The sequence below is a fragment of the Aphelocoma coerulescens genome, chromosome 11 (genome assembly GCF_041296385.1).
Source record: "Aphelocoma coerulescens isolate FSJ_1873_10779 chromosome 11, UR_Acoe_1.0, whole genome shotgun sequence".
NCBI lineage: Eukaryota > Metazoa > Chordata > Aves > Passeriformes > Corvidae > Aphelocoma > Aphelocoma coerulescens.
In genome coordinates this window covers 13,836,654-13,861,717 of record NC_091025.1, presented here as the reverse complement: position 1 = coordinate 13,861,717, position 25,064 = coordinate 13,836,654, and the positions used below count along the sequence as shown (strand labels likewise).

The 25,064-nt window shown below is 38.0% G+C and overlaps 1 protein-coding gene across 4 annotated transcripts in view; it reads left to right on the top strand.

Annotated features, from left to right (window-relative positions):
* Positions 1 to 25,034, top strand: part of PHKB (phosphorylase kinase regulatory subunit beta) — a 70,012-nt gene extending 44,978 nt beyond the window's left edge. For 3 of the 4 annotated variants that reach the window (XM_069026760.1, XM_069026765.1, XM_069026766.1), the window contains 15 exons: positions 3,251 to 3,334; positions 3,523 to 3,627; positions 4,428 to 4,510; positions 4,591 to 4,681; positions 7,016 to 7,077; positions 7,164 to 7,326; positions 8,131 to 8,212; positions 10,306 to 10,363; positions 12,107 to 12,197; positions 13,799 to 14,001; positions 16,119 to 16,253; positions 19,646 to 19,775; positions 20,159 to 20,266; positions 21,641 to 21,781; positions 24,019 to 25,034. In XM_069026760.1, the coding sequence (XP_068882861.1) occupies positions 3,251 to 3,334; positions 3,523 to 3,627; positions 4,428 to 4,510; positions 4,591 to 4,681; positions 7,016 to 7,077; positions 7,164 to 7,326; positions 8,131 to 8,212; positions 10,306 to 10,363; positions 12,107 to 12,197; positions 13,799 to 14,001; positions 16,119 to 16,253; positions 19,646 to 19,775; positions 20,159 to 20,266; positions 21,641 to 21,781; positions 24,019 to 24,156 (1,674 nt within the window). In that variant the 3' untranslated portion in view covers positions 24,157 to 25,034. Of the gene's footprint in view, positions 1 to 3,250; positions 3,335 to 3,522; positions 3,628 to 4,427; positions 4,511 to 4,590; positions 4,682 to 7,015; positions 7,078 to 7,163; positions 7,327 to 8,130; positions 8,213 to 10,305; positions 10,364 to 11,150; positions 11,242 to 12,106; positions 12,198 to 13,798; positions 14,002 to 16,118; positions 16,254 to 19,645; positions 19,776 to 20,158; positions 20,267 to 21,640; positions 21,782 to 24,018 lie in introns of all 4 variants that reach the window. The other variant, XM_069026764.1, reaches the window with a different exon arrangement.
* Positions 25,035 to 25,064: the final 30 nt, after the last annotated feature.

Here is a 25,064-nt window from a genome sequence, read left to right as displayed (position 1 = left end):
AAAGTATAATGAATGAATAATAAAATTTTAATAATATTAGTAGGTTGGTAAACTAAATGAATCTCGATGGAGAAACAAGCAAATGAGCAATAGTCGAAGAAATGGGTTAATGCAGTAGGCACAAACCATCATAGGATTTCATAGTGCAGCCCCTGTAACAGGCATTATCCTCATCTCTGTCACTGTTTTCCCTTGGATTGACTATATCCAGGAAGTTTTAGTTTTGAAATCCTTTTTGGTTTAACTCTTTCGCTGAGCACATTTAAAATCCCACAGTCAGAAATTACTGGGATGAAGGATCATCTTCAGGATCCCCTTCATCCTCCCTGAAGGCCTTGTTTTCTATAGGGACAAGTCTCCTGAGGGACTTCACTCACAGTCCTGGGCTGGCCCTTCTAGTCCTGTTTGTAGATCAGGTCCACAGAGTTCCTGTCTAACCTTGTGTTGTGCAAATGCTCTCACCCAAGAGCCATGAATATCTGGGGGCAGTGCAGTGACATGCTCTGGTTTGTCAGTCCTGAGGTAGGACAGACCACGCACCATGTGGGGCTCTCCCTCAGAAATCGAGTCACATGGCCAATGCCATCATCTGTATCAGGAGTCTGTAGGACACAGGAAAAAAGGAAACTCAAAAATAGAGAATATAGTGACATATTTCAGGTCTCGTAAGTTTGCAAGGATAACAGATGTACTAATAAACCTGGATGTGGCTTATTCAGAAAAATGCTTACCCTAAATAATGGCTGCCACTAACACTTGAGAAGTACTGAAACAGAGAGAAGAGAAATATCCATGTTTCCATTCATCCTTGTTCATTTCTGAACCCATTTTTACTCACTAGCTTTCATGATAATATATTCCAAAATATGTTCTCTTTGTCTGTATCTGTCCTGGAATTCTGTACCTGAAACTTTGGTTTAACAAATGACTACTCCATAACTTTACCGTAGAAGTATATATTGTCTCTGTCATCCATCACTTCTTTAGTTTCCCTGACAAAAAGATGAGACCTTCATTAAGTTTTATTATCAATTAAATTCCTATCTATGAAAATGTCTGTGTTAGGATTTATTTTTCTAAAGCTGTTGAGACATCTGGCAATGCTGACACTTCCCTTATCCTCATGATGGGTAGGTACATCTGCCTCATCAAAATGTACTTTTCAAAGAATGCCATAAAATATTAATTCATCTGATACAACACCACTTCCTAATGGGCTTCTAATAAAGGCTCTGCCAGAGCTGTGAAGTAGAGAGAGTGTTTGGGGTGTTAAGAGAACTGGGTTTGATCTCTGGGCTTATGCCAATAATCAATATGAACCAAAAAGCAAATAAACAAAAACTCCTGGTATTATTTGTCATCCTTTGTGGGGAGAGGAAGCCAGTGATGGAGAAGTCATTGTATTTTGGGGAATAGAAGGTTGATCCATGGAAAATATGGATCTCAGTATTTCCTACACTGATGCTGTTAGTTCTAAGGAGTATTTAATTTAATCAGAAACCTTTGAACTGCTCTAAGTAGCACATGATAACAGTTTAAATCTCTGGACTTATTAACAGGCATGTGTCCAAAAAAGTGCTGTAAAACAAATGGATTGGGATTGAAAGTAGAACTTGAAGTCAAGTAAACATACCCACAAAGTGGAGAGAGAAAGAAGAGATAATAAAATGGGACAAGACACACATAATACATAGGAAAATGTACATCTGGAGTGGAAGTATAGCACAGGAGAGGAGCAGAATACCCCTGGCATGGACTGAGAGGAGGAAAGGGAGCACAGAAACAGATGGTGTGCAAGACCACTGCAGTTTGGTTCATGCTCATAAATCAACCCAACAGCCCAGTCTGCTTTCACAGCCATTTCTTGCTATTAGCAGCTTTAGTAATCCAGAATTGAGGGCTTTTATTTTATTAAAAATAAAAGACCAAAGGTGCTTGAAGCAGCTGGACTTGAATGAAACTGTGCATTGTTACAGTGCCTGGTGCTGAATCTGAGCTTTGATTGTAACAAATCAGGATGGAGAACTATCACTAGAAGAGGAAACTGCTTTAGTAGCCTGTGTGTGAACAGGAGGCCTCAAGCTAAAGGGTCTTCAAGGAGAGAGACAATGTTACAACGCTAATGCAGTTCTGCTTTTGTTAAGAAAGCATTTGATGTTCTGCATTCCAGAAAAATGCAGGTCCTTTAAGTGTTAAATTGCCCTGTCTACTGCCATTCTTCCAGTCTCCCTTATTTACCACAAAAAGAGGTTCAGCATTGTTTGGCTTTGCTATGCACAGATGGGTTATTGAAAGCTATCAGTGTTTTGATGTCTCCATCCTTTCCCTCTTGAACACTGTTCCTGACTCTGGATGAACAGGTCATGTGGATAATTTTGTTTATTTTCTTTTTTAAATAGCTCTTGGTATTAAGGCAGAACCATGGGTAGGATCAGGAAGGCCCAAAGCTGACAGCAATAGAAAGCTATTGAGTGTAATGTTTGTTCAAGTGTTTGCTTTCATTTGCTTCTGAATTATCTTCCTATAACATAAAGAAAGATTGGACTTCAGAAAATTTTCAGAATTCTGAATATTCTGCAGTAATGATGGGTTCCTTACCTAAACTAGGCCAAATAAGGAAAATTACATCTTTCAGTCAGGTTTAGCTGATATATTTATACTCTATTGCTCACAGATTAGTTGTTTTCTTATGGTTTTATTCTGATACACTGTAATAAATGAAGATTATTTTTGCAAAATTGTATCAGTTGAAGTAATGCTAGGCATACATAACTCTAATAAGAATCAAGCTATGAATAATGAGATAGTTCCCTCTTGCTTGTGTTGCTGATGCATTAATTTTCCAGATTTGTACTAAAATTTGAATAAAGATCTTTAAAGGATTTTTGTATTACTCTTTTAGTTATGTATCCACACTGGCAAAGCATTACAGAAGGCAAATTCGGCTAGCCAGTACATGCAAATGATCTTTTAAAAAATTATTTCAATAAGCAATTTGAAAAATCAATAAATATTTTACTTATGTAGAATAGGAAAGTAAAAGGAGCAAGAAATTAAAAAGAAGACCTAATACAGGAAACAACAAGTGTTTTTTAAAAAAACCAACCCTGAATAGAAATAACAGCCATATTTTCTAAATCATTTTCTAATCAAAGCAGACTGCACACAGCCTTCTTTGTGAGACGTGGCAGGAGCATGAGAAAAGGCTGGTATCTAGGTTTTTATCAGTTTTCATGGTTCTTTCTCACAGGCTTACTTCCATTTGGGAGTCAATGAGAAACTGGGATTATCTGGAAGACCGGACAGACCCATAGGATGCCTTGGGACATCAAAGGTTGTTGCAAGAAAAGTTTATATTCTTGTTATTGCTATGTATTTAGATAAACGTTTAGTCTCTGTATGATTTTAACTAGAATTGAAATGTAGTGTTATTTTATGCATGTATCTGACTTTCAAGTCCTTGTATTTGGCCCTTATGAATGTTTTAAAGAAAAGATAAATGGAAGTTTTCTCTCTCAACAGATTTATCGAATACTAGGGAAGACTGTAGTTTGCTACTCGATCATTTTTGATCTCAGTGATTTCTACATGTCTCAGGATGTTATGATGTTGATTGATGACATTAAGGTATTTGTAACTTCTCATCTGAGTAACTGACAGAAACAGTCTGTAGAAGAATAAACTGTGCAGTCTGATAGAAAACTGAAGGGGGAACACAGTACAGTGTGTATTATTGTAATACAAAAACTTGCTGCTAGAAAGTGTATTGAGACAAATATCCTGTCAGCCCAGTGTGAGTTCTAGTGAGTATCTCTGTGTGACAAAAAAACTGCCCCCAAAGTGATTGGGAGTGCTTTAGGGCAGCAAGCAAATTATCATTTGTTTCTTTGGGAGAACAAATGTTCTTGGCTGAAAAAAGGAACAAGACTGGTGTTTACAGGAAATATGAAAGCCTTACCTGGAGGAAACACTACTTGATTTTGCACAAATAGTAAAACCTGCCCCACTTCCCTGTAAGGTTGGCAGCAGTGCAGAGCTCACCTGCCACATGCCCTGGGCTGGAGCAGCGACGTCAGTGCACGGAAGGTGGCCCTGGTGATTCCATGCCCTGGCATTCCAGCCTTGGATCCCCTCACACCCTTTCTAGGTCGTTGCCTGTAGTTCAGAGCACTGCACTGTCTCCTGGTTTGCTCCCTGATCCATACATTTGCTGAGGACTATTTTCAGAACACTTAGGAAATAGCAGGGCTTGACAGCAGCTTGCACCTGTTGCAGAAACCTGTTGGTGCTTTAGTAGCTAAGGTGTTTTTAACCTGTTGGGGTTTTCAGGGCTATCAGTCTTCTACTGTCTTGTACTGTGTGTTCTGGTAGGCTGTGCTTGTTGTGGTGTTTGGGATTTTTTGTGACTGACATGCTTTCCTGCCCAGAACGCCCTGCAGTTCATTAAGCAGTACTGGAAAATGCACGGCCGGCCCCTGTTTGTGGTACTGATCAGGGAAGACAACATAAGGTAGGGAGAGAGAAAAGCAGGATTTGCTGTGTGGGATTTACCCAACTGCAAGATTAATGGAATTCTGTTTCAAATTTCAGAGGGAGCAGATTCAGTCCCATATTAGATATGCTGGCAGCCTTTAGAAAGGGAGTTGTTGGAGGAGTGAAGGTTCATGTTGACAGAGTACAGGTAAGATGTTTTGTGTTCTTACCTCCTGGTACTGGTACATGTATTCTTTTCTACTTTTGGGGTTTATGTGACTTCCAAGGATTTTATTTAGTTTCATAAAAGTAAGGAGTCAAGCCTCAAGACATTTGGTACTATTTGTTTTGTATCAACAGAAACATGGGTTTATTTTAATTCCTTTTGATGAGTCTTTTGAAAGTCATAATCTTCACAGAGGATTTTCAGAAGGGAAAACGGTGTTTTTTGTTAGGCAATCTTGTGAAATTACTACCAAAGGATAAAGCCACAGTGTCAAGCACTAAGGGATTTCTTTTGATTAGGTAATCACGGAGGGGAAAAAAAGGTGCTTCACATTTATTAAAATTCTTACAAGAACTAAGATCTAGTTTTAACATCTTTGCTGTTTGAATGAATCTCAAAGCAGGAACATTCCTTCATTAAAATGTGAAAATTACCAAGACAGGTGCTGATTTTACATAGTCCTATGTGCTAGTTCATCTTAGTTTACACCTATTGAACTATCGTTTTTTTTTAAAGACTAAAGAGTAATGACTTCTTGTTCCCTAGAAAATCATTAATTTGTAGAAGAGCTGGGTCATTTGTAAAGGAAATGCTCCTAGCTATGGTGGTTTAAGATCCTTGGAATCTTGAAGTATTAATGTATTTCTGCTGATCACACATAGGTCACGTAGTCTCTCCTGGTACAACTAACTCTTCCTATAGCAAATGCCATTACTGCCCGTGGAAAACCTTTCATTTGGCTGCAGGGTTGTTGTTGTGGTTTGGTTTGTTTGTTTGTTTGTTTTTTAAATTTAACTGCAATGACTTTCTTGCCTTGCAAGAAAGATTTATCAGACATTTTTCCATCTACCTGTGTCCTTATTTTAAGCACTACACTGGACAGCCATCAGGGAATAAACTTTCCCTTCCATACTCACTGACCTTCTGGAAAGATCCTTTTTCTAATATAATAATTAAGGAGGAGTTTTAAAGGGTTTAAGGTGTTAACAGCCACTGGTCTTTGCTTCATTTGTTAGCCATTAAAAAGAGCACATGGGAAAACTACAAACAAATCTTTGTTTGGCTTGAAGACCAGTGGAGATGGTGGTGGGTGCCTTTCCTGCTGGGATACTGCGTGCTTGCTCCAGCAGCTGAACTGGAATCTCTGTCTTACTCTGCACAGTTGTCACATTTTATTAACAGTCTTGTTTCATTATAGGGGAGGATTTGGGGAAAAGAACAAGGGACATGTCTAATTCATGGCGTTTTCTTGAATAATTCATTTATTCCAACAAAATATATATTGATCTTTGTCAGTTGTATTCAGCTCCTTCCTTTAGGTGCACATTAAACATGCCCAGAGAGAATCTGTCTCTCTAATTGGGTGAATACTCTTTTTTTCCTGTAAAATGTACCAAATCTGATTTAAGATTTTTTATGCTCAGAAGATTTGTAGCTCTTTTCTGATTTTTACCTTCCTTGTCATCATGTGTTCAAGCAGATATGCAAGGCAAAGAATGAATGGCACCAGTAATAAAAGCAAAGCAGAGTTTTTATGTTCTGTCATCTTAGAGCGTAACAGATCAATGTTTTACTGCAACTCATGTACAATGAAAATGGAATATAAAAGTTCACAAAACGCACTCAGTTGTATTTAGCTAATGAGAACCATCAAAAGCAGTCTTAAAAATGCTGTAGTACAATACATTTCCTCTGGCAGTAGATAAATAGGGAATTCGTATAAATGCAGAGTGAGTGAATTGTAATGACTACATCAGATAAATGCAACACTGTGTTTCAGGTGTGTAATCTTTTGAGATGGAAGTATCTGTAAGCTGCATTTGATGTGCAAACTTAGGCCAGGCCTGCTTGGATTAGGGAATGAATACAGTGTAGGAATGTTCTTTGTAGTGTTTCCCTGAAACATCAGTGAAAATGACAAGAAAACTGCCTGGCCTTCAGCCATCCCTGGAATAATGAGCATTGGGATCCAGAACATGGGGACTGTACAGGAATGAGGAATGCACATCCTCCATCTCAAGTGTTTTCATCAGACTTGGATTTTGGGGGTTGGGCATTGCTCAATGAAGCCGGCCAGGGCAAAAGAACAACAGAACATGACCAAAAAGGAGACAGCAGCCCCAAGAGACTGCTGCTGTCTTAAGCTGCCTTTTTCCTCATGAAAGAGGGAAGATACTCTGAAAGTGTAAAAATATTTGGAACTGCAGATAAACAAACTACTTTCTCAATGGAAACCACCAGCAACATACTGAGATTAAAAGATAGCTATATAGTTATGTACATATTTTAAAATTTGTTTTCAATTTTTCATTTCAGACATTAATATCTGGAGCAGTTGTTGAACAGCTTGACTTCCTAAGAATCACTGAAACAGAAGAGTAAGGCTATGTGTAAATAGTAGTGATGACTTATTTGATAATTAAAATTTTCTGAACTATGAAGAAATTAAATACTTATTTTTCAGGGCTCCTGTATTTAAGAGTTTGGAGGAGCTGGATCTTCCAAAACATTCAAAAGTTAAGAGACAGTCTAGTACTCCCAATGCTTCTGAACTTGAGCAGCAACCAGATGTAAATATTAATGACTGGAAAAACAAGTCAACGTATGAGATCCTGCAGAAACTTAATGTAAGAAAACTTGATAAAAGTACAGTGTAACTTCATTCTCATGAAATAAGAAATTCTGTGCTCATACTCTTTACCAGCAGCCTACTTAGATCAGCAAGATCAGTGTTGTAGCACAGTTAATAACATAAAATGTCTGAAGTTCCTCTTCATACTCAGGGAATCTTCCCCTTTATCTTATCACAGAACTTCCTGGCCCTTCACGTGTAGCTGTTGGCTCTCAATTCTCCCAGCTGCCCCAATCATACTTGGTGCTAGTGACCATCTAGGAGGGCATCCATTTGTCATGTGTCTTAAGAATAGATATTTTATTGACAAACTGCAGTTGAAAAGACTTGAGCAGTGGGTATTCACTTGGATGGACTGGGAACTTTCCAATGGCATCAAGGGATAGTTGCAATCTGGCATTTTTCATGCATCTAGAGGAAAATTACCAGTAACTGTTCTGGATCTAGTGTTCAATACACAAGTATTCTGCTTGGTTCCCTATTTCATTACAAGCATTTCTGCTGTAAATGCCAGGACCTGAGAATCAAAAACCAGGAAACTTTTCCCAGGTTAAATTATTACAACTTAATATGATCCACAGAGAAGCCTCTGCAAGCAGCAGTGACAAGGATACAGCATACAAAGGGTATGGAAGAGTTGTGAAATCCCCTTGAAAATAAAATATGTAGACTTTTCCTTAAACTGAAAAGAAAAAAGGCCCTTTGGTTTCACCTGAAATTTTTAATAGCTGTTCTGGTTTTGCTTCAGTGAAAATCTGAAGGCTATTTGTGGTTCTGTTGTTGCTGTTTTTTGTTTAAGGACTGCAATTGCATGGCAAGTCAAGCGTTACTCTCAAGTATATTGCTTAAAAGGGAAGGGCCGAATTTTATCACCAAGGAAGGTAAGAGCTTCTTCCATTTGACTGTTCTGAGCATTGAGGAAGCAGCTGTGTGCTGAGTTGCAATGAACATGAATAATAGCTGTGCATGCCAGCAGTTGTGTAGCTGCTTTCTGTGCCATTTAAAGCAATTTCTGTGTTAAATAGGACATGCAAATTGATGGTGTGGTGGGGAATGAGCTGCTGGACATATGAACTCTTTTAGATTGTTTGTAGGCCAGTGCTGTATCTGGTTGTAATTTTGAATGCATAGATTAAAAAAAAATAGAGGATTTGACCTTACAAAGAAAACCAAAATGAAAGACAAGTCTATATGTCTGTAACAGTCTGAACTATATGGGGCTTTATACTGAAATTTTATTCTGCTTTGATGTAATCTGACTTCAATGTATCTGTGAAACTCTGTTTTGTATTATGGCTTTGTTTTAGAGCACAGGGTCTAAGTTCCTGTAATATAATTCTGAAAAGGCTACTGAGGCTTTGGGACTTTGTGCTGGAAAGTTTGGTGTTTTATCTTTTTTTCCAAAGACTGCTTTTTAGCTGCCTTTGTATATATGAATACACCTCAGAAAAAGAGGGCTTATTAATTGAGCAGTAGGACTTACCACCTCCTGTTACAGAGCCCTGCTTCTTAATTTTCGTGTTAGATAGCTGGTTCATGTGGAGAAAAATTGTCATTTTGACATAAACATACATTATATCTGTATTGCTATGTTAAAAATGTAATAGAAGCTATAGGATATCCTGATTTGGAAGGGACCCACAAGGATCATCAAAACAGCTCCTGGTCCTTCACAGGACACCCCAACAATCCCCCCGTGTGCCTGAGAGCATTGTCCAAATGCTTCTTGAGCTCAGACAAGCTTGATGCTGTGCCCACTGCCCTGGGGAGCCTGTTCAGTGCCCCACCCCTTCTGGGTGAAAAACCTTTTCCTGCTATGCAAACAGCCCCTGACTCAGCTCCAGCCATTTCCTCGAGGCCTGTCACTGGTCACCAGAGTGAGAAGACCTGTTCCTGCCCCTCTGCTGTCCCTTTAGAAGATGTTGCAGACCACAATGAGGTCTCTCCTCAGTCTCCTTCTCTGGGCTCAACAAGCCAAGTGACCTCAGCCACTCCTCACGTGGCTTCTCTGCTAGATCCTTCACAATCTTCCTGTGTTTCCTTTGGATACTTTCTAATGTCTTTTTATTTTCCTTCTGTTGTGGTGCCCAAAACTGCACAAAGGAGTGGAAAGCCACATCAAGTGGAATAAGGCTGATAACCCAGTGCATTGGTGCAAGTCACGGTTGGAATCTGCACATTAGGCCCACATAGCCTCTGAAGTGGCCTTTTCCACCAGATACCTGGAGTGTTGGGAGGCTTTGGGAGCCTTCTTTAGTCCTTTGTATATTGTGTTCCTTACTCTAGAAACACCTCAAGGCAGATTCCCTAACCTCTGTAGGCAAGCAGCATTACCACCTACAACCATTGGATCATGATGATGAACTTAAAACTGTTGAAACCAATTAGATCCACCAAAAGTGCTGTTGTGCCTCTGAGTGTTCAGAGATAACTTGTACAGACCTTTTGGTGCCATCCCATATGAAACAATCGGTGATGATAACCTTTTTAATATGCACCCTGTATTAAATGCTCTGAGTCATTAAGACTAAGAGTTCCCTGCATGGAGGCTACTGAGACTGACATTAAATAATCAATCAATAAAACATAAATCTAAAACCAGAACCTGCAGAACCCTGGGTTCTGCAGTTTGAGGATGTACCTTATGATGGGGTACCTTTATAGGCCAAATCTGTATGTGGATTAATTTTCCCCAATATATTGCAGGAATAGGTGATATTATAGGTGTCTCTATAGCATGAGCAGCAAATTCAGCTGAAATCTGGTTTGGCTTTTTGAGTAACAACATATACTGGGAGACAGAGGACTTGATTGCATCTGAATTTTAGATGTTGAGCATAATAGATAAGTGCTTTACTAAAGCAGATTCAGAATTAACTGGTCTCATCAAACTTGCCTTATTACTGTTAAATGAAAAATGTGCATCTTTTTTTGCTTGTGTTTTGTTTTTCTTTTTTCTGTTAAATGCCTTTAGGTACTGTTGCTGAGCATATAGAAAGAATCTACAGACGAGCTGGCAGCAGAAAGCTCTGGTTTGTATACAAATATCGTGTTCCTTCTGGCTTACACCAATTTCGTTTTCCTAATGTGTTTATAGAAAGTAAGGCTGAATTCTCACACACTTAAAGGAAGGAATATGACAGCTTTCCTGACAATTGTATTGGTGCATGGCAGCTGAAGGTCTGGTTTAATAGGCTTTAAAAAATTAAGAAGCAGTTTCTTACTGTTATCTTTTAAAATATGAAAGCAGTAGGCTGGTTTTGCACTGAGTGCTATTGCCAATGCACAGGCCTCATCAAATTAAGAGAATGTGAGTAGAATGTTAATATTCTTATTTCTTACAGGGCATGATAAAATATTGTCAATAGCTTTATGTAGGATGGCTGGTGATCAGATATAAATCATTTAAGCTGATGCACTAACTCAGATTTATTGCCCTGAAGTAATTTGCTTTGAGCCTGACTTTGACACAATAACTTTAAAAGGTTTCAGCAAGTAGATTGATATTTACATGTTATTTATTAATTTCTTTGCCCTGAAGCTCAGTAGAAGTTTAATTTCTTTTTATCAAAGTCAAGCCTGTCCTGAACTCTGTTCTCTCACTCTGTAACTATTTGTAACAGGTCAGTAAATATAAAAGCTGTTTTTCATTTTTGTCTCTTCGTACAGTTAAATGGGCCTTTGCCAATAATGAGGTAGAACCAAAATACCTTGGGTGGTATTTTTTGTAAATAATAAAAATCAGAAGTATTTTTCAAAGCAAAATATGTAAACTGTTTTTCATTTCTCTTCCATGATTGCCATGTGACACACATATAGGTTGGTGTTGCGCTACAGTGCTGCATTTGCACAGAAATTTTCTTCTTCTATAACCCCACATATTACTACTTTACTGGTACATGGGAAACAGGTAAAGTGCCCAGAAATCTGAAGTGCAGCTCTGTGAGATTATTTTTTTTGCTTATTTGCATTTTGATAGTATCAGCTAATGCATTTTTGAAATGCTTTGCTCTTGATCTTAAGAAGTGTGTAGCAGTTTTCACAGGAATCAACATCAAATGTTTGAGTTTTTTACTAACACTGTACAATATTACAGCTTGTTCCTCATCTCTGCAGATAAATGGTTTTTAGTAGCCTCAAAATCTGTACTAGAAAAGCTTAATTACAGGTCTGTTAGGTTTGTATTTTGTCAATAAATTGTTATTAAATGTATTCTTATCTTTAACCATCAACTGCATATCTGCAAAAATGTGGTTCTTAGAAGTTACAGCTTGTTTTTAACCTAGCAGGTGACACAAGTCTCTTTTCATGCCACACATGCAAAATATTACCTCAGCATGGAACACACAGCAAAGCCTTGGTGTTATGTGTTGTACTTTCTCTTGCAAAATCTTCCTGACTCTTCCTTAAATAGATTTAAAAATTACCAAAGTTATCTTGCAAAATGATGAAAATGTCATAAGAGAGGAGCTGGGATTTCTTACCTGTCTTTGTTCAAGATGATGTCGAGAAGAGAAAAAGAAGCTTTTTATGGAACTGGTAGTTTAATGAGTTCTATCTAAATATATTTTTGATCCATTAACCTGTATCTAAACTAAAAAATGAAAATCTACAGAAGATTGCATAAAATCTGATCCGAATTCCACTTTGTAAATAATGTATGTATTCACTGAGTTAATTTTGAGATCTCTGCTGTTGCAGACTTCAAATTGATATCTGAATTCATTAAACTAGCATGTGATATGTAGTGGGATTGCTCTGTTTTCTGCCCTCAGGTCTGTTGTGCGCTTCGCAGCAAGTCTTTTAGGTAAACTAGTGGACAGCCTTGCGCCATCTATTACTAATGTTTTAGTTCAGGGCAAGCAGGTAAGTCTTTGCTCCTCAGAAATGTATTAAGGAATGATAACAGAAACTAAACAAATGGCTTGTTCATTTTGAAGGCCTCTGATGCTTCTTTTAAAAGTACCCAATGGCTTAAAAAAAAAAACCTTCCCAAAGAAGAAAAATCCAGAGAAAATAAGAGATATGTTTAATAATAGTATTTGGAATTGAATAATAATTTTAATTAATGACAGGATAAGACTGAAAAGACAGTTCAGCTTTTAGGGAAGAAGGGAAGAGGCCATGATTTATGTAACTCCTTGGGTTTAAGGTCTCTGGTGAGACCTCAGAACCCCTTCAAATGCCTAAAGGGGCTCCAGTAGAGCTGGAGAGGGACTTTTGACAAGGGCATGTAGAGACAGGACAAAGGGGAATTGCTTTAAAATGAGATAGGGTAGATTTAGATTAGATCTTAGGAAGAAGTTCTTCCCTGTGAGGGTGGTGAGGGCCTGGCACAGGTTCCCAGAGAATCTGTGGCTGCCCCATCCTTGGGAGTGTTCAAGGCCAGGTTAAATGGGGTTTGGAGCCAGGAACGTTGGAACGAGATGATCTTTAAGGTCCCTTCCCACTCAAACCTTTCTGTGATTTTATCTATATGCCTTCTTATTTCACAAAAGTAGAGGGAGTGAAGTAAGAAGGCATCTTTTGAAAGACCTCTTAAATGAAAATCTCTGTATGATTGAGCATAAGACAACCTGTGGGTGGCAGCTGAGCAAAAGGTCTTTCAGAGTTTTCTGTTTGAAAGAAAGTTTGATCATCAGTGTTTTTTCCTTTCCTAAGGAGGACATTATTTTTCTTCCTGAGCATAATAATTTTAATTAAGTTCACTAATAGCTGCTTCCAAATAATACTAATTGAACATTTCTGTATTTTTGTATTAAATATATGTATGTGTATACCTGCTTATGTGTAATGTTGTTGTCTTACTCCAGACTGAGGTCTGGGTTTGTGCTTCTGGTGCTACTCAGTGGTAGAAGAAACTACACCTGCATGCAGCAGAATTTGAGGCTATTTGCAAGTTTTTAACCTCACTTCCCTTCCTTAATCACTTAAATAACAATGATCTTTATTATAGCAGAAAAACTAGTGTTGCTGTCTTACTGCCACTAGATTGAAAACAAACCAGAATTTTAACAAAATTCCTTTTTTTGTCATTAAACAATCCAGAACCAGCAATACATTTTATTAAAATCAAGGCTGTAACTTTTAGCATGCTACTAGGAATAGGAAAACAAAATATAAATTTAATTCTGAATTTTAATTGAGCTCCACATTTAAAATGTATGAAATTATATAACTGTCTAAACCTAATGTACAGTCCTGATTATAACCAAAGCAGTGGTCTTGTACTTGTATTTTAATTTGGAAAAATATGTTCCATATTCACTGTGGTTGTTAGTGAAGTTTATTACTTCAATAGCATCCAATTAACAGTATTAACAAGCATCAGCCATTGGTGTAAAATTACCCTTGTATTGTGAAATTGTTAACAAGCAAGGCAGAGTTGATGCAGTTTAGTTTCTGAATTGCTTTGCAGAGCTTTTGTTCCTGTCCCTATTTTCCGAACTGTTTTCACTGTACTGCAGGTGACACTGGGAGCTTTTGGCCAGGAGGAAGCAGTTATTTCCAACCCCTTATCACCAGCAGTGATTAAGAACATCATCTATGAAAAATGCCAATTACAAGATGAAAGAGAAGCTGTGGTGCAGCAGGAACTTGTCATCCATATTGGCTGGATCATCTCAAATTCCCCAGAACTGTTCAGTGGAATGCTGAAGATACGCATTGGGTCAGTAAAGTATCTGCTCTTCTTTCTTACTGCTGGTATTGCAGGGCAGTGTACAGACTTCAGAGAACCACAAACTTGAATCGAGGTTAAAACATCATTTAGTTCCCACCTGTCCTATTTAGTTCTTTGGCAAGGTGACCTACAACGAGGCTGTGCTGGAATGTTGTCACATTCCATGGTATCTGCATTTACTTTGCTACCCAGAGAAGTTAATTAATTTTTCACATTTAGGAAGAGAAATGCATTTGAATAAGCACTTCTTTGAAGAGGCCAGGTGCTACTGACTGAGATTTACAGAATCAGTGAGCATGCTTTAGAATCAGAACTTAAGTGTTTCATCTTCCATATTTTTTTCCATAAACATGTAACATTTCAGCACTGGAGGTAGATACCAGCAGCCTTTTTTCTAGCACACAAGATTCATGTATCTTCTTTAGCAGTACATTCCAGTCATCATAAACCCAAAAATTGCCTATTATTACATTTAACTGGAAGTACATCTATCCTTTTGCACTTAAATGCTTTTCTGTCCTCTCTACAGATCCACGTTACTCCTCTTTCCTCCCCTTCCTTATTCTCTGTAGCTAATCCTTTTCACAGTTTTTTTTTTCTCCCAAGGTTAATGCTACAGATTCAATTTCCTTTATTTCAGTGTTATCACCCACTCCAGTGAGCAAAATTAACCTTCTCACAGAAAAGCCGTTCCAGTTTGATAATGATTTGATTTAGTGTCTTGTTATTGATTTGTTTTCAGGGTTTCATGCTGAAATAGATCAGGTTTCTGACAGCCCTATTACTGTAAAAACTCCCAGCCAACTGACTTGAATTCACCTTTTATCAGTGAAGAGCTCAGCCGAAGGTCCAGTCTTGACTTTGGTGTGGCTTGTAGGCCACTGCAAAGAGAAAATACCAGCAAGGGACTCAGACACATTTGAGTCATGAGTGGGGAAAGAATTCCTGAGCCAGTTGTGTTGTTAATCTTAGTAACAAGAGATGGACTCTATTCTCACCTGCTAAAATAAATGAAAGTATGTTCTGCATAATGTGATGGGCCCATATTGCTTAACACCACTCCCTGGTATCTTGCACGTCCAATGCATTTGAAACCTCAAATGTAAACCAACACTGAATCAGCTGGCCAGGCATGTCCAAATTCTGTGTAGTTACTAAGAATTCCTTAGAGAAGAAATAACTTGACTTATATAAGCAAAAACATTCTGCACCTTGTTGGCTAAATAGTTAAATGACCACAGAATGTGGCTATAGAGATGACTGCCTAAATCTCTTAAGAATACACTGCATTTTCAGATAAACACAGAAAGGCTTTGATGCAACCAAGCCTTGATCAGGTGTTATGGACTATTTGAAGAAAAAACAGTTAAGTTTCCTTTTGTTGGTAATGCCTACTTGAACTGAACCACTGTAGAGGGTAAGAGGCTGAGCTCTGTGCTTATCTGGCTTCAGGTGTATCTGTACGTTATTTCATGTTTGATACTGCATCAGAGGCTGGAGCACTGGTTTTACATAATGTGCACAATAAAACTCGACATCTTCCTTCACCACTTTGCCTCTTTGATACCTAAAGCTAAAAATCTTCACTGTTGCTATATTTTTATTGAATCAAATTTTTTTTAAAAAAGAAGCAGAAAAACAAAGTGTGATAGACTGCAAAAAGGAATTTCAAAGGCTAAAACTAGACATAAGCCCTGAAGTCTTTTTAAATGTAAAATATTGTAAATTTCATGGATTTTTAAAACTCATCAGCAAAATGCATATATTGTCAGAGCATAATTCTGAGTAGGAATTTTAACATCAAAAGGCAGCTAAATGTTTGTCTTAATGAACATGGGATATAGGGAATGTAGTCCAATCAATTTTCTCTATGGAAAACACGCTTTACAACACATTTCTTAAAATCTGTGCATTATCCCTTTCAGCTTGTATCATGTTCCAATCAAACAGGAAGAGTAGGAGAATATTTGTCTGATATTTTATGCATGTCCTGACAGCCAAATGGCAGGATTGTGTGGAATTCTTATGAGCTGTTTTATTAGACTAATTTTTCCTATTTGGAAACTTTGTATTTAATGAATAAATATATTCCTCCCCTTATGTAGATGGATTATCCATGCTATGCAGTATGAACTCAAAATCCGTGCTGGGGATATGCCAGCCAAGGACTTGTACCAGATGTCCCCCAGTGAGGTGAAGCAGCTTCTGCTGGATATTCTTCAGCCTCAGCAGCCGGGCAGGTAATGAGCTGTGGGGTTGTGGCTCCTGTTTTTATTCAGAAACCTCTGTTCAAGTACATTTCATTCCTGAACTACTTTGTGTGCACCTGAAATCACTAAGCATCTGTAATCAGTTATGTAATTATTCAAGGGATGGTAGCAAAAAATGCACTTTTTCATTCTTTTACATGGGCCCAGGTTCTAGAATTGTTTCTTTTCTATTGCATATTCCCTTTTCAACTTTATCTATGTGGAAGTCTCTTTACTGCCACAGAGAAGAGATCTGTCTGCTATAATGTGAACCATTACACTCTTTGATGTGGGGAAAGGAGCCAAAAATTACCCAATACCTCTACTTAAGTAACTTGTAAGAACAGTTTGTCTGCTGTTCAGTGCCCTCTTTCTTCTAGGTTATTATATGAGTAAGAGCAGATGTTCTCTAGAATTCTTAGAAGATAGTGGAACTGCCTGAAACTTGGAATCTTTTCTCCAAGCTGTAACCAGCTGCCAAAAAGAACATTAATTGTGATACAAAGTATGCAAGACAAAAGTTAAAATTGCAATATTTCCACTTAACTGTATGGATAAGAGTGAAGTTAAAACTCTTCCTCTTGGTTTTATTTCTAGTTAAGTTCAACTTTGGCACATGATATTGCTGATAATTTCCATAGTCCTTGACTGGATGATGGGTCTTTTCTCTCAACAAAGAGGAATTACACCACACATCCTGCTGCTTATGCTCCTGCTTCGTTCAAAACACACCTGTGTTTTTCCCCAATCTATAATCCCTGAGAAACAAGCTCCTTAAATTGGTGCCTCATCTCTCAGCCCCACTGGCTCTGTTCTGTATCTCCCAGATGCTTTTCAGAGTCTTGTCTGTGCTTATCAGTGCTTGCTGTTTAGTTGCTGTCTCTGCTCGTGTTGGTGCTGACATTGTCCTGTAAAGCCATAACAGAACAACCCCTCTGCAGCATTTTCCATTAAATATTAATGCTCTTTAGGAAACAATTTGGTCAATCTCAGTAAGCAATTCAGGCACCATCCTTCATCAGAGATCTTACCTGAGTTGCCACAGCAGCTGCTGCTTTTGATTCCTGTAACACGTGATGGGTAGGTCACTGAAGGGCACTTGGGTTGATTTTCTGAGGATGAGGATTCTTTTTTGGGTTATCTGAGTACAAAAGCTCGCCAGCATATCCTTCAAAACTTTCAATCTTTTGACTTCTTTTCTAACTTCTTCCTGTACAGTATTACTAACTCGTTTTTCCTTGCCCATTAGTGACTTGTTTTTAAAAGTTCTCTTCCTGCCAGGAAGTACAAAATACTCTTCTCTTTTTTTTTTTTTCTTTTTGGTGACAGCTTTTCCTACTCTTGTGATTTTTTTTTCTAGAAAAAAATCTCTGCTAATGTGATACCATATCTCACTGCCAGTTAATTTGTCATACAGGAAGGGCTAATGGTCTATTTACCTCCCTAACAGTGTCACCACAACTCACCTCTCTCCAGGTTTTCACAGGGGGTAAAATTTTTGCAAGCACAAGACTCCACAGATTACACTTTTTAATCTATTTATGTAGGTCACAAGATTGTAAGTAACCCTTTTTAAATGGAGCATCGTTCTTTTAATGGTCCAAACAGTTCTAAAACTCACTTTACTTATTCAGTTTGCAGGACTCTCTTCCTTACTCTATTAATGTAGATGGGTCAGAGCATTTTTTCATCTTCAAATACTTATTTTTTTGTATTAAGAAAACAACTTGTTATTTTTATCACACCACCTGCCTTTTTGCTTTTATGGAAGTTTTCTTGTCCTAATCCAAGGACAGAGCTGTGCAGACAATAGGATGAAACTGTCATAGTAGACACAACTTTTTGGTAGTTGAATGTATAACTGAGAAGTGATTTATGAGACACTTTTCCTTAACTTGTCATGTTTATCCCAAACAGTTATACAGGAAAAAAGCCCCATTGTTTGTTGGGTCAACCCTGGCTTTATCGTATTAACTTTAAACATCTCCTTTGTTCTGAGAAAGTGTATCCCAATTACCTAGAGCTCAAACCTGTTCAGAAAATACACCACTTAGTGATAACTTCTTTCCTTTTTTTTCTTAAAAAAAAACCAACAGAAAAAGCCAAACCAAGACACAGTTTGCTTGGTCTTCTGGTGTAGCTGGGAGCGAGCTACACTAAGAAACTTAAGTGTAAAACCATGCATGGAGTTGTCAGAATTGGTGTTCTCTTCACTGGTTGTATCTCAGAAGGAATTCTCACCATTTCTCCAGTATTTAAGAGTAAGGGTTTTTTAATGCAAGATATTTTAGTAATTTCATCAAGCACACTGGTGGCTGCAGGAACAGGTAATTTTGCAAACAAGTAATTTTATTCTAAACATGTCATGTTAATCTGCCAATACAAATGGAGCAAAAACTAAAATCCCAAACTTATTAGTGCTGAATTAATTTGAGCTAGGCTACAAAAGTTCTGCAAAGCAATATTGTTAAAGTTGATCTGGGAATTTCCATTTTTATTTTTTTATTTTAGTTTATTTTTTTTCTTTTCAAGCAGCCTACCAGAACCAGGTCTTAGAAATACAGAAAGGCATGTTGCAAAGCAGTAATTTAATTGTAGTTTTTCTAAAAAATAATGTGTGTGTTGATTTTTCTACTTAAAATTCAAAAAGCAAGTAAGGACTAAGTAACTTCAGGAAGTCTTCTCTGTCAAATACATGCAGGACTGCCACACAAAACTTAAATCTGTCTTGTGAATCCACCAATTAAATCATACCCATGGATGCCACTTCTTCAAGTTCCAGTGCTGGTGTCTTAAACATTTTGGCTAAAGCCCCACTCCTGTAGTAACACTGAGAAGAAAAAACCATGAAAATTAAATTCCAGACTTGATAGTTTTAAGTAAAAAAGAAAAAGATTGGGGACAGTATGCTTCTGAAGGCAAACAGGATTTGTGATTCATGAAGAATATAACTCAGTTTCTTCAAAGCCTTAGTTTAACAAACCATTCTGTTGAATTTTCTAAATTTGCAGACCACTTGTTTTCTATAGACCATCAGGAACAACCCCTGCCTTCAACAATTCTGCTGAAATGCATTTTTCTAATATGATTAGACCTGATGAGTTTGATCTGCTACCGTTACTGACCTGCACTGGATGGATTTCACAGCTGCTGGTTTTTCTGCAGTTCCATAAAGCACAGACACCCCCAAGGGTGTCATGGTGATCTCTGCATGCTGAACCCTCGTGTTTGCTTTTAGGGTGCACCTCAGCAGGGAGCACAACCTGTGCTGTGAGTGCAGCAGGAGATGGCTTTGGGGTCACTGCTCACCTGGCTGCTCCCAGGCCGGGGCTTTGCAGTGCAGTGGTGCCAGGTTTGCTGAGGCTGTCCCTGTGTGCCCACAGGAGCTGGCTGAACAGGAGGCAGCTGGATGGCTCCCTGAACAGAACTCCCGCCGGCTTCTACGATCGCGTGTGGCAGATCCTGGAGAGAACCCCCAATGGCTTAATCGTGGCAGGGAAATTCTTGCCCCAGGTAAACCAGCACAGAGTCTCAGGTATTGCTGTTCCACCTGACAATAATGGTGAAATGTTTTATCATTAATGGTTATTTTTACATAGAGTAACTTGTTAAGTGGGGGGAAAAAAAAAGTATTTTCAAGTTTTCTTTTTTATTTGGAGTAAAATACAATTAGAATAGAAAAAAGGCAAACTATTTCTCTTAAAGCACATTTCTACCGTAAGTGTAGAAGATTCTTTCCAAGTCATGGACTCCGAAATATGCTCCCTTTTTGATCCTACAGCAGTTATTATTTCTTAGTTGAGTATTATCTGTTCAACAGGCAAATAGGCTCTGCTTTGGGGTGGTTTTGATTTAATGCATGTGGTCTTTGAATAAAAGTATTATTTGTTTTTCAGCAACCAACCTTATCGGATATGACGATGTATGAAATGAATTTTTCCCTCCTAGTTGAAGATATGCTGCAAAACATCGACCAGCCGCAATACAGGCAGATCATTGTAGAGGTCTGTGGCCAATAATTAATGACAATAATGAATATTGTGGCCAAATATTAATGACAATGATAAGTAATTAATTTTATAATGGGCCTTAGCATGTTACAGCCTAAAACAAAAAAATAACCTAGATTCATGTATTTGAAGAAATAGCATTGTCCATATAAACACTCGCTTCAGTGGTTTCTCCATCGATTGCTTATGAGTAACCAGGTTCCTGTTACATGTTCAGAATAGAGCAAGTTTGTGATGTTCTTCCCCTTTGGCAAATATTAATGACAGTACCAATATAATAAGGTCAGAGAAGGTAAAAATCTAATAATTCTGAAGTAGCTTTCCTTCAAGTCCTTAGCCTTTTCCTAACAATTTTCTAGATCTAAGGAAAACTGCTCTAAAATAACCAGTTTGCCTTCTGAATGGTTCTTTTTTCTCTTTTTGCTGAGGCTGTCTAGTAGCTTTTAGCTGTCTAGTAGCTGATGTAAGGAGCTTTACACTACTGAATCAGCCACCTTCCCATTTCCTTGTGTTCCTCATCCTAACAGTCAAGCAAGAGGCTGTTTAAATCCTTCCCCACCACTGCCTATAATGTTTGCTTTTAGAACAGATCAGGAGCAGCTGCACTGTTGCTGGCATCTGTGCTGTCCATTCATTGCAACATTCATTGTTAGTCCCCAAGTCCGTGCCCCTGGTGCTTGTGAGTGCTCCTCCCCAGGAACATCAAACCCTTCTCAATTCTGGCTAACAGCTCATGGTCAGGCTGGTTGTGGGAACAGCCCCCGTTTTTGCTAAAAGATAACCAAATTACCAAAGCCCAAGGTGGCCAGAGCAGACTCCACTGCCTACTTGTAGATACTACAACAGGAAACTCATCATGTTCACCTTCCTATTTTAAACCCATTTTAGATATAAGGAACGTAAATTCTGATGAACAGAGGCTTTACTGCTCACTGTTGTCTTTGGTTTTTATAAACTTTGTCATAACAGAATTTTACCATCTGGGATTATGCCTCAGAAGACCAACTGCTGAGGTTCAGCGTTTGCTGCTTTTCACTCTCTCCACCGAGCACCAGCATTTGTGCAGCCACACAGTGAACTGAATAAAATGGAAAGTAACTTCCCTGGCTCCCAGCCAAGTTAATGTCAATCATTTACACTGTGCCCTTACATAGGCAGTCACCAGCAATTGTAACCTTTATAAAAGCCTGCTTTTCCAGTGATTCTTTTATCAAAGTCAGAATTCTATTATCTGTGCACTATTACCTGTGCCATTATTAAATGGCTTCCTGCTTCAAAGAGGCATATGCAATTACTAGCAGTGCTATTATGTAACCTGAATTCTAAAAAATGAAATTTAAAGTCTTACAATCTTTTTCTGCCTTCTAGTTGCTGATGGTTATATCTGTTATTTTGGAGAGAAATCCTGAACTAGAGTTCCAGGACAAAGTGGACTTGGACAAAGTGGTGCAAGAAGCATTTCATGACTTTCAGAAAGATCACAGCAGTCCAAAGGGAGCTGAAAATCAAGTGAGTGAAATACTGCTGTTACAGAATTTACCATTCTTATTGAAGTTAGTTCTAAGCGTTAATTCCATGCAGTTCAGAGTAAAAAGCAATTGACAGAAGTTCAGAATGGAACACAAACAAGAAATTAATATATCCAAGTGCTGCCTAGGTCTGCAAAGAGCCTCTAAGCAGAGATGAAAGAGGTGCACTTTACTGCTGAGTTGTAAATTCAAAATGTTATGGTAAGGAGAATACTCAGTGTTCCATGGCTCTGCAGTGGAGCCTCAGTAAAGCTGGAAGAGTTATCCTCAAAGGGGAAAGAATTCATTAGGAAGGACACTAGAACAGAGAAGAGTTAAAAATAACAAAATAAAAGAAAACAATTAAAGCTCAGCATGGAAGTGTGAACTTAGGATCTTATGTACACAGAGACTAAGAAAACTTTAATAACCAAAGGAGTCATACTGACAGTATTAAAGTAAGAACTTGCAATACAGAACTGTTCTTAGTTACTGATTTTTCTGCTAGAGTTGCATTCATGATCTGGCAAACTTTTGGTTAAAATTCAAATAAAGGAATAAAGGCTTTTAATATTTACTTGTCTAGAATTATAGGTTTTATGCTTTAAAGATCTCTAAATATTCTCACTGCAAGTTTTGGTGCCTCAAAGCTCTGAAATTCTGTAATAAAGCCAGGTTTATTGGACTGGTTGAAGGAGAAGATAGGAGTAAAGCAGTGGGCCAAGTCCCAGATCTACTGAGGATGATCTTCCTCACTCCAGCTGGCATTTTATTGTGCACAATATATTTGAAGTTATCTGTGCTAGCTCTGAAGAATCTATTGATTCATTCATTGACATGCACCAGCCCTTCCTCTGGCTGAATTTAGCTCCTTTAAAAGATGAGGAAGGATGTGCTGCTTAAGAACTCTTTCAAATGTTTCAATGTTCACTTTTTTGCCACTCATTTTTTGTACTACGATTTGAAAGCAAGCCCAATACCCAACCCCAGCAATGTGTCAATTTGCAAAATACCTTTGTTTAGAAAAGAACACAATTTTCTTGAAATTATGATCCTTTTGTTCCATGTTGGAGGGTAGTGACTCTGTGGCCGTAGCAAAACCACCCATCAGCCACACAAATGGCTCTCAAGTGCCAGCTCCACACAGCATCTGGAATTTGCTACTGACTTCTGTGCAAATCCCCAATGGCTATAAACCGAAAGGAAAGTTCCATGCAAACCCCAGTTTTTACTGGTGCTGCCCTAGCCTCTATTGAAGTGATGAATTTTTTTTCTCCAAGCCCAGACCTACTTAGAATAATGCCTTTTTGTCTCTTAGAAAGAGCCCCCAGTTTAGAGTTATGAATAGTATTTAAGATTGTTGTTGGAAATTCAGCTCCTTGCATTAAAATTTTCTGGAACCTGACTCTCCCCTATTCCCAGGTGGATGTCTGCTGGCAGTTAACTGTAACCCTGTCTGGGATTGTTCTTAGGGTGTTCTGTCTCAAGGTTTCCTAACACTGCTAAAAATTCCTGAGTTGTCTGAACTATGGTCTTCTATTAACTGACTTGCAAATATTCTGAACTTTGTTAATTCCCTGTTAACATGTAATAAATATCAAAATTATTTATTCTAGTAAGTTTAGACACGCCCTAAAGCTACAGAAGTCTTGTATTTTTTCCATACAATCTCTGCCCTTGATTTAACAAAAGAAATCAATTTCCTGAATTAAAGCATTGAACCTTTTTTAGAGCAGCTAGTACATAATCTGAGAGTAAGCAGGTGTTTTAATGTCACTAACTGTGAAAAACAGGTGTTCAGTGAAGGACACCTATTTTGGTGATCTGATTAATGAATGACTTCATGTGCTACCTGTGGTTTGGATCTTGGATTTTTTCCTTCTGAATAAATCTTCAGTCAGTTTACACCTCGTGTACACCCAAGGCCCTGGCTCACCATTCTACCACACAGGCATCACCCAGCTGCATGTTTTAGGAGAGCAGTTGTTCTCTGTCAGCTATGACATTTTAAAAAATGTTAAGAAGGTGGTATCTGTGCAGTCCTGGAAAACTCAGTGGGGAAATAGATGCAGGTAAGTACATATGGGAGAATTCTGAAAATTGAGCAGAATTTTTCTCTAGTTTTAGAGTCCAAAAAACACATTTGCATTTTTAACATATTTGATGTTGTTCTTGTTTCTCTGGGTTTGGCTGCTTTCCACATTCACACTAATGGCAGCCTCCTTTCCCTCTCTGCAGAGTGACATGACTGCATTCTACAACACCCACCCACTTGGAAAAAAGGGAACGTGCAGCTACTTGAGCAAGGCTGTGATCACTTTGCTGCTGGAAGGGGAAATGAAATCAACCCATGATGATCCTTGTACCATTAGCTAAAGCTTGGCACACAACACAGGAATTGCTGTTTTACTTAGTGTTCTATGTATTTTTCAAGCGTATTTTAGGGTACTGTTTTGAGGGGTAACCCTGGCTAGTGACACAAATGCATCCTACCCTTTGCTGAAAGAAGTGCCATTAAAGATACCAAGTGCCACCAGATTTTTTTCCTTTCTCAACTATGCAGCATGAAACTGAGCACATGAAGTTAGTCCTGTAGTGTTTAAGTTGAATGGGAATGTATTTTTGATCTTAAATTATGCATTTACTGTAGCTGGTAAATTCAAGGGAATGGCAGTATGAGATTGTCTTTATACCTCTATTTATTTATAGTTGCAAACAAGTAGAAGATAAATTAACATGCATACCAATCAGTGTAGAAATACAAAAACTGGATTATTTTCTTATTATTCTACAAACAAATTGGAGGGGAAATATTTGTTATTCTCTTAGTTTTCTTTATCAGTTCAAGTGACAGCATTCATTTAATGTGTTGGGTGGTTTTTTAATTTACCAGCTGATAACTTGATATACAGGTTTCATCCTAATAGAGCAATTTTTTATCTCTAGCAATATACATCACTGTATTTTCCCAGTTGTTATTTAAACATCTATAAGTTAACAAGGGAAATGTATGGTAACACAACGTATGTTTTTTAAAAAAGGGCAAACAAGCCGTATTTAAAATTAAAATCAATGAAGAAATAACTTTGTATTACATATGGTATCATGGCATTAAAGAATTCAAGATATACTTATTTATCTCCTAAATGTGTGAAAACACTATATGCTCTATGCTTTATTTTGGTGAAAATAATAAAAAGCAAATGCTTATAAAAAAACCCCGTAAATAAAAATACTTTTAAGTGACATGCAAAGAGACTCCTGCTGACTTTAAGGGCAACCTT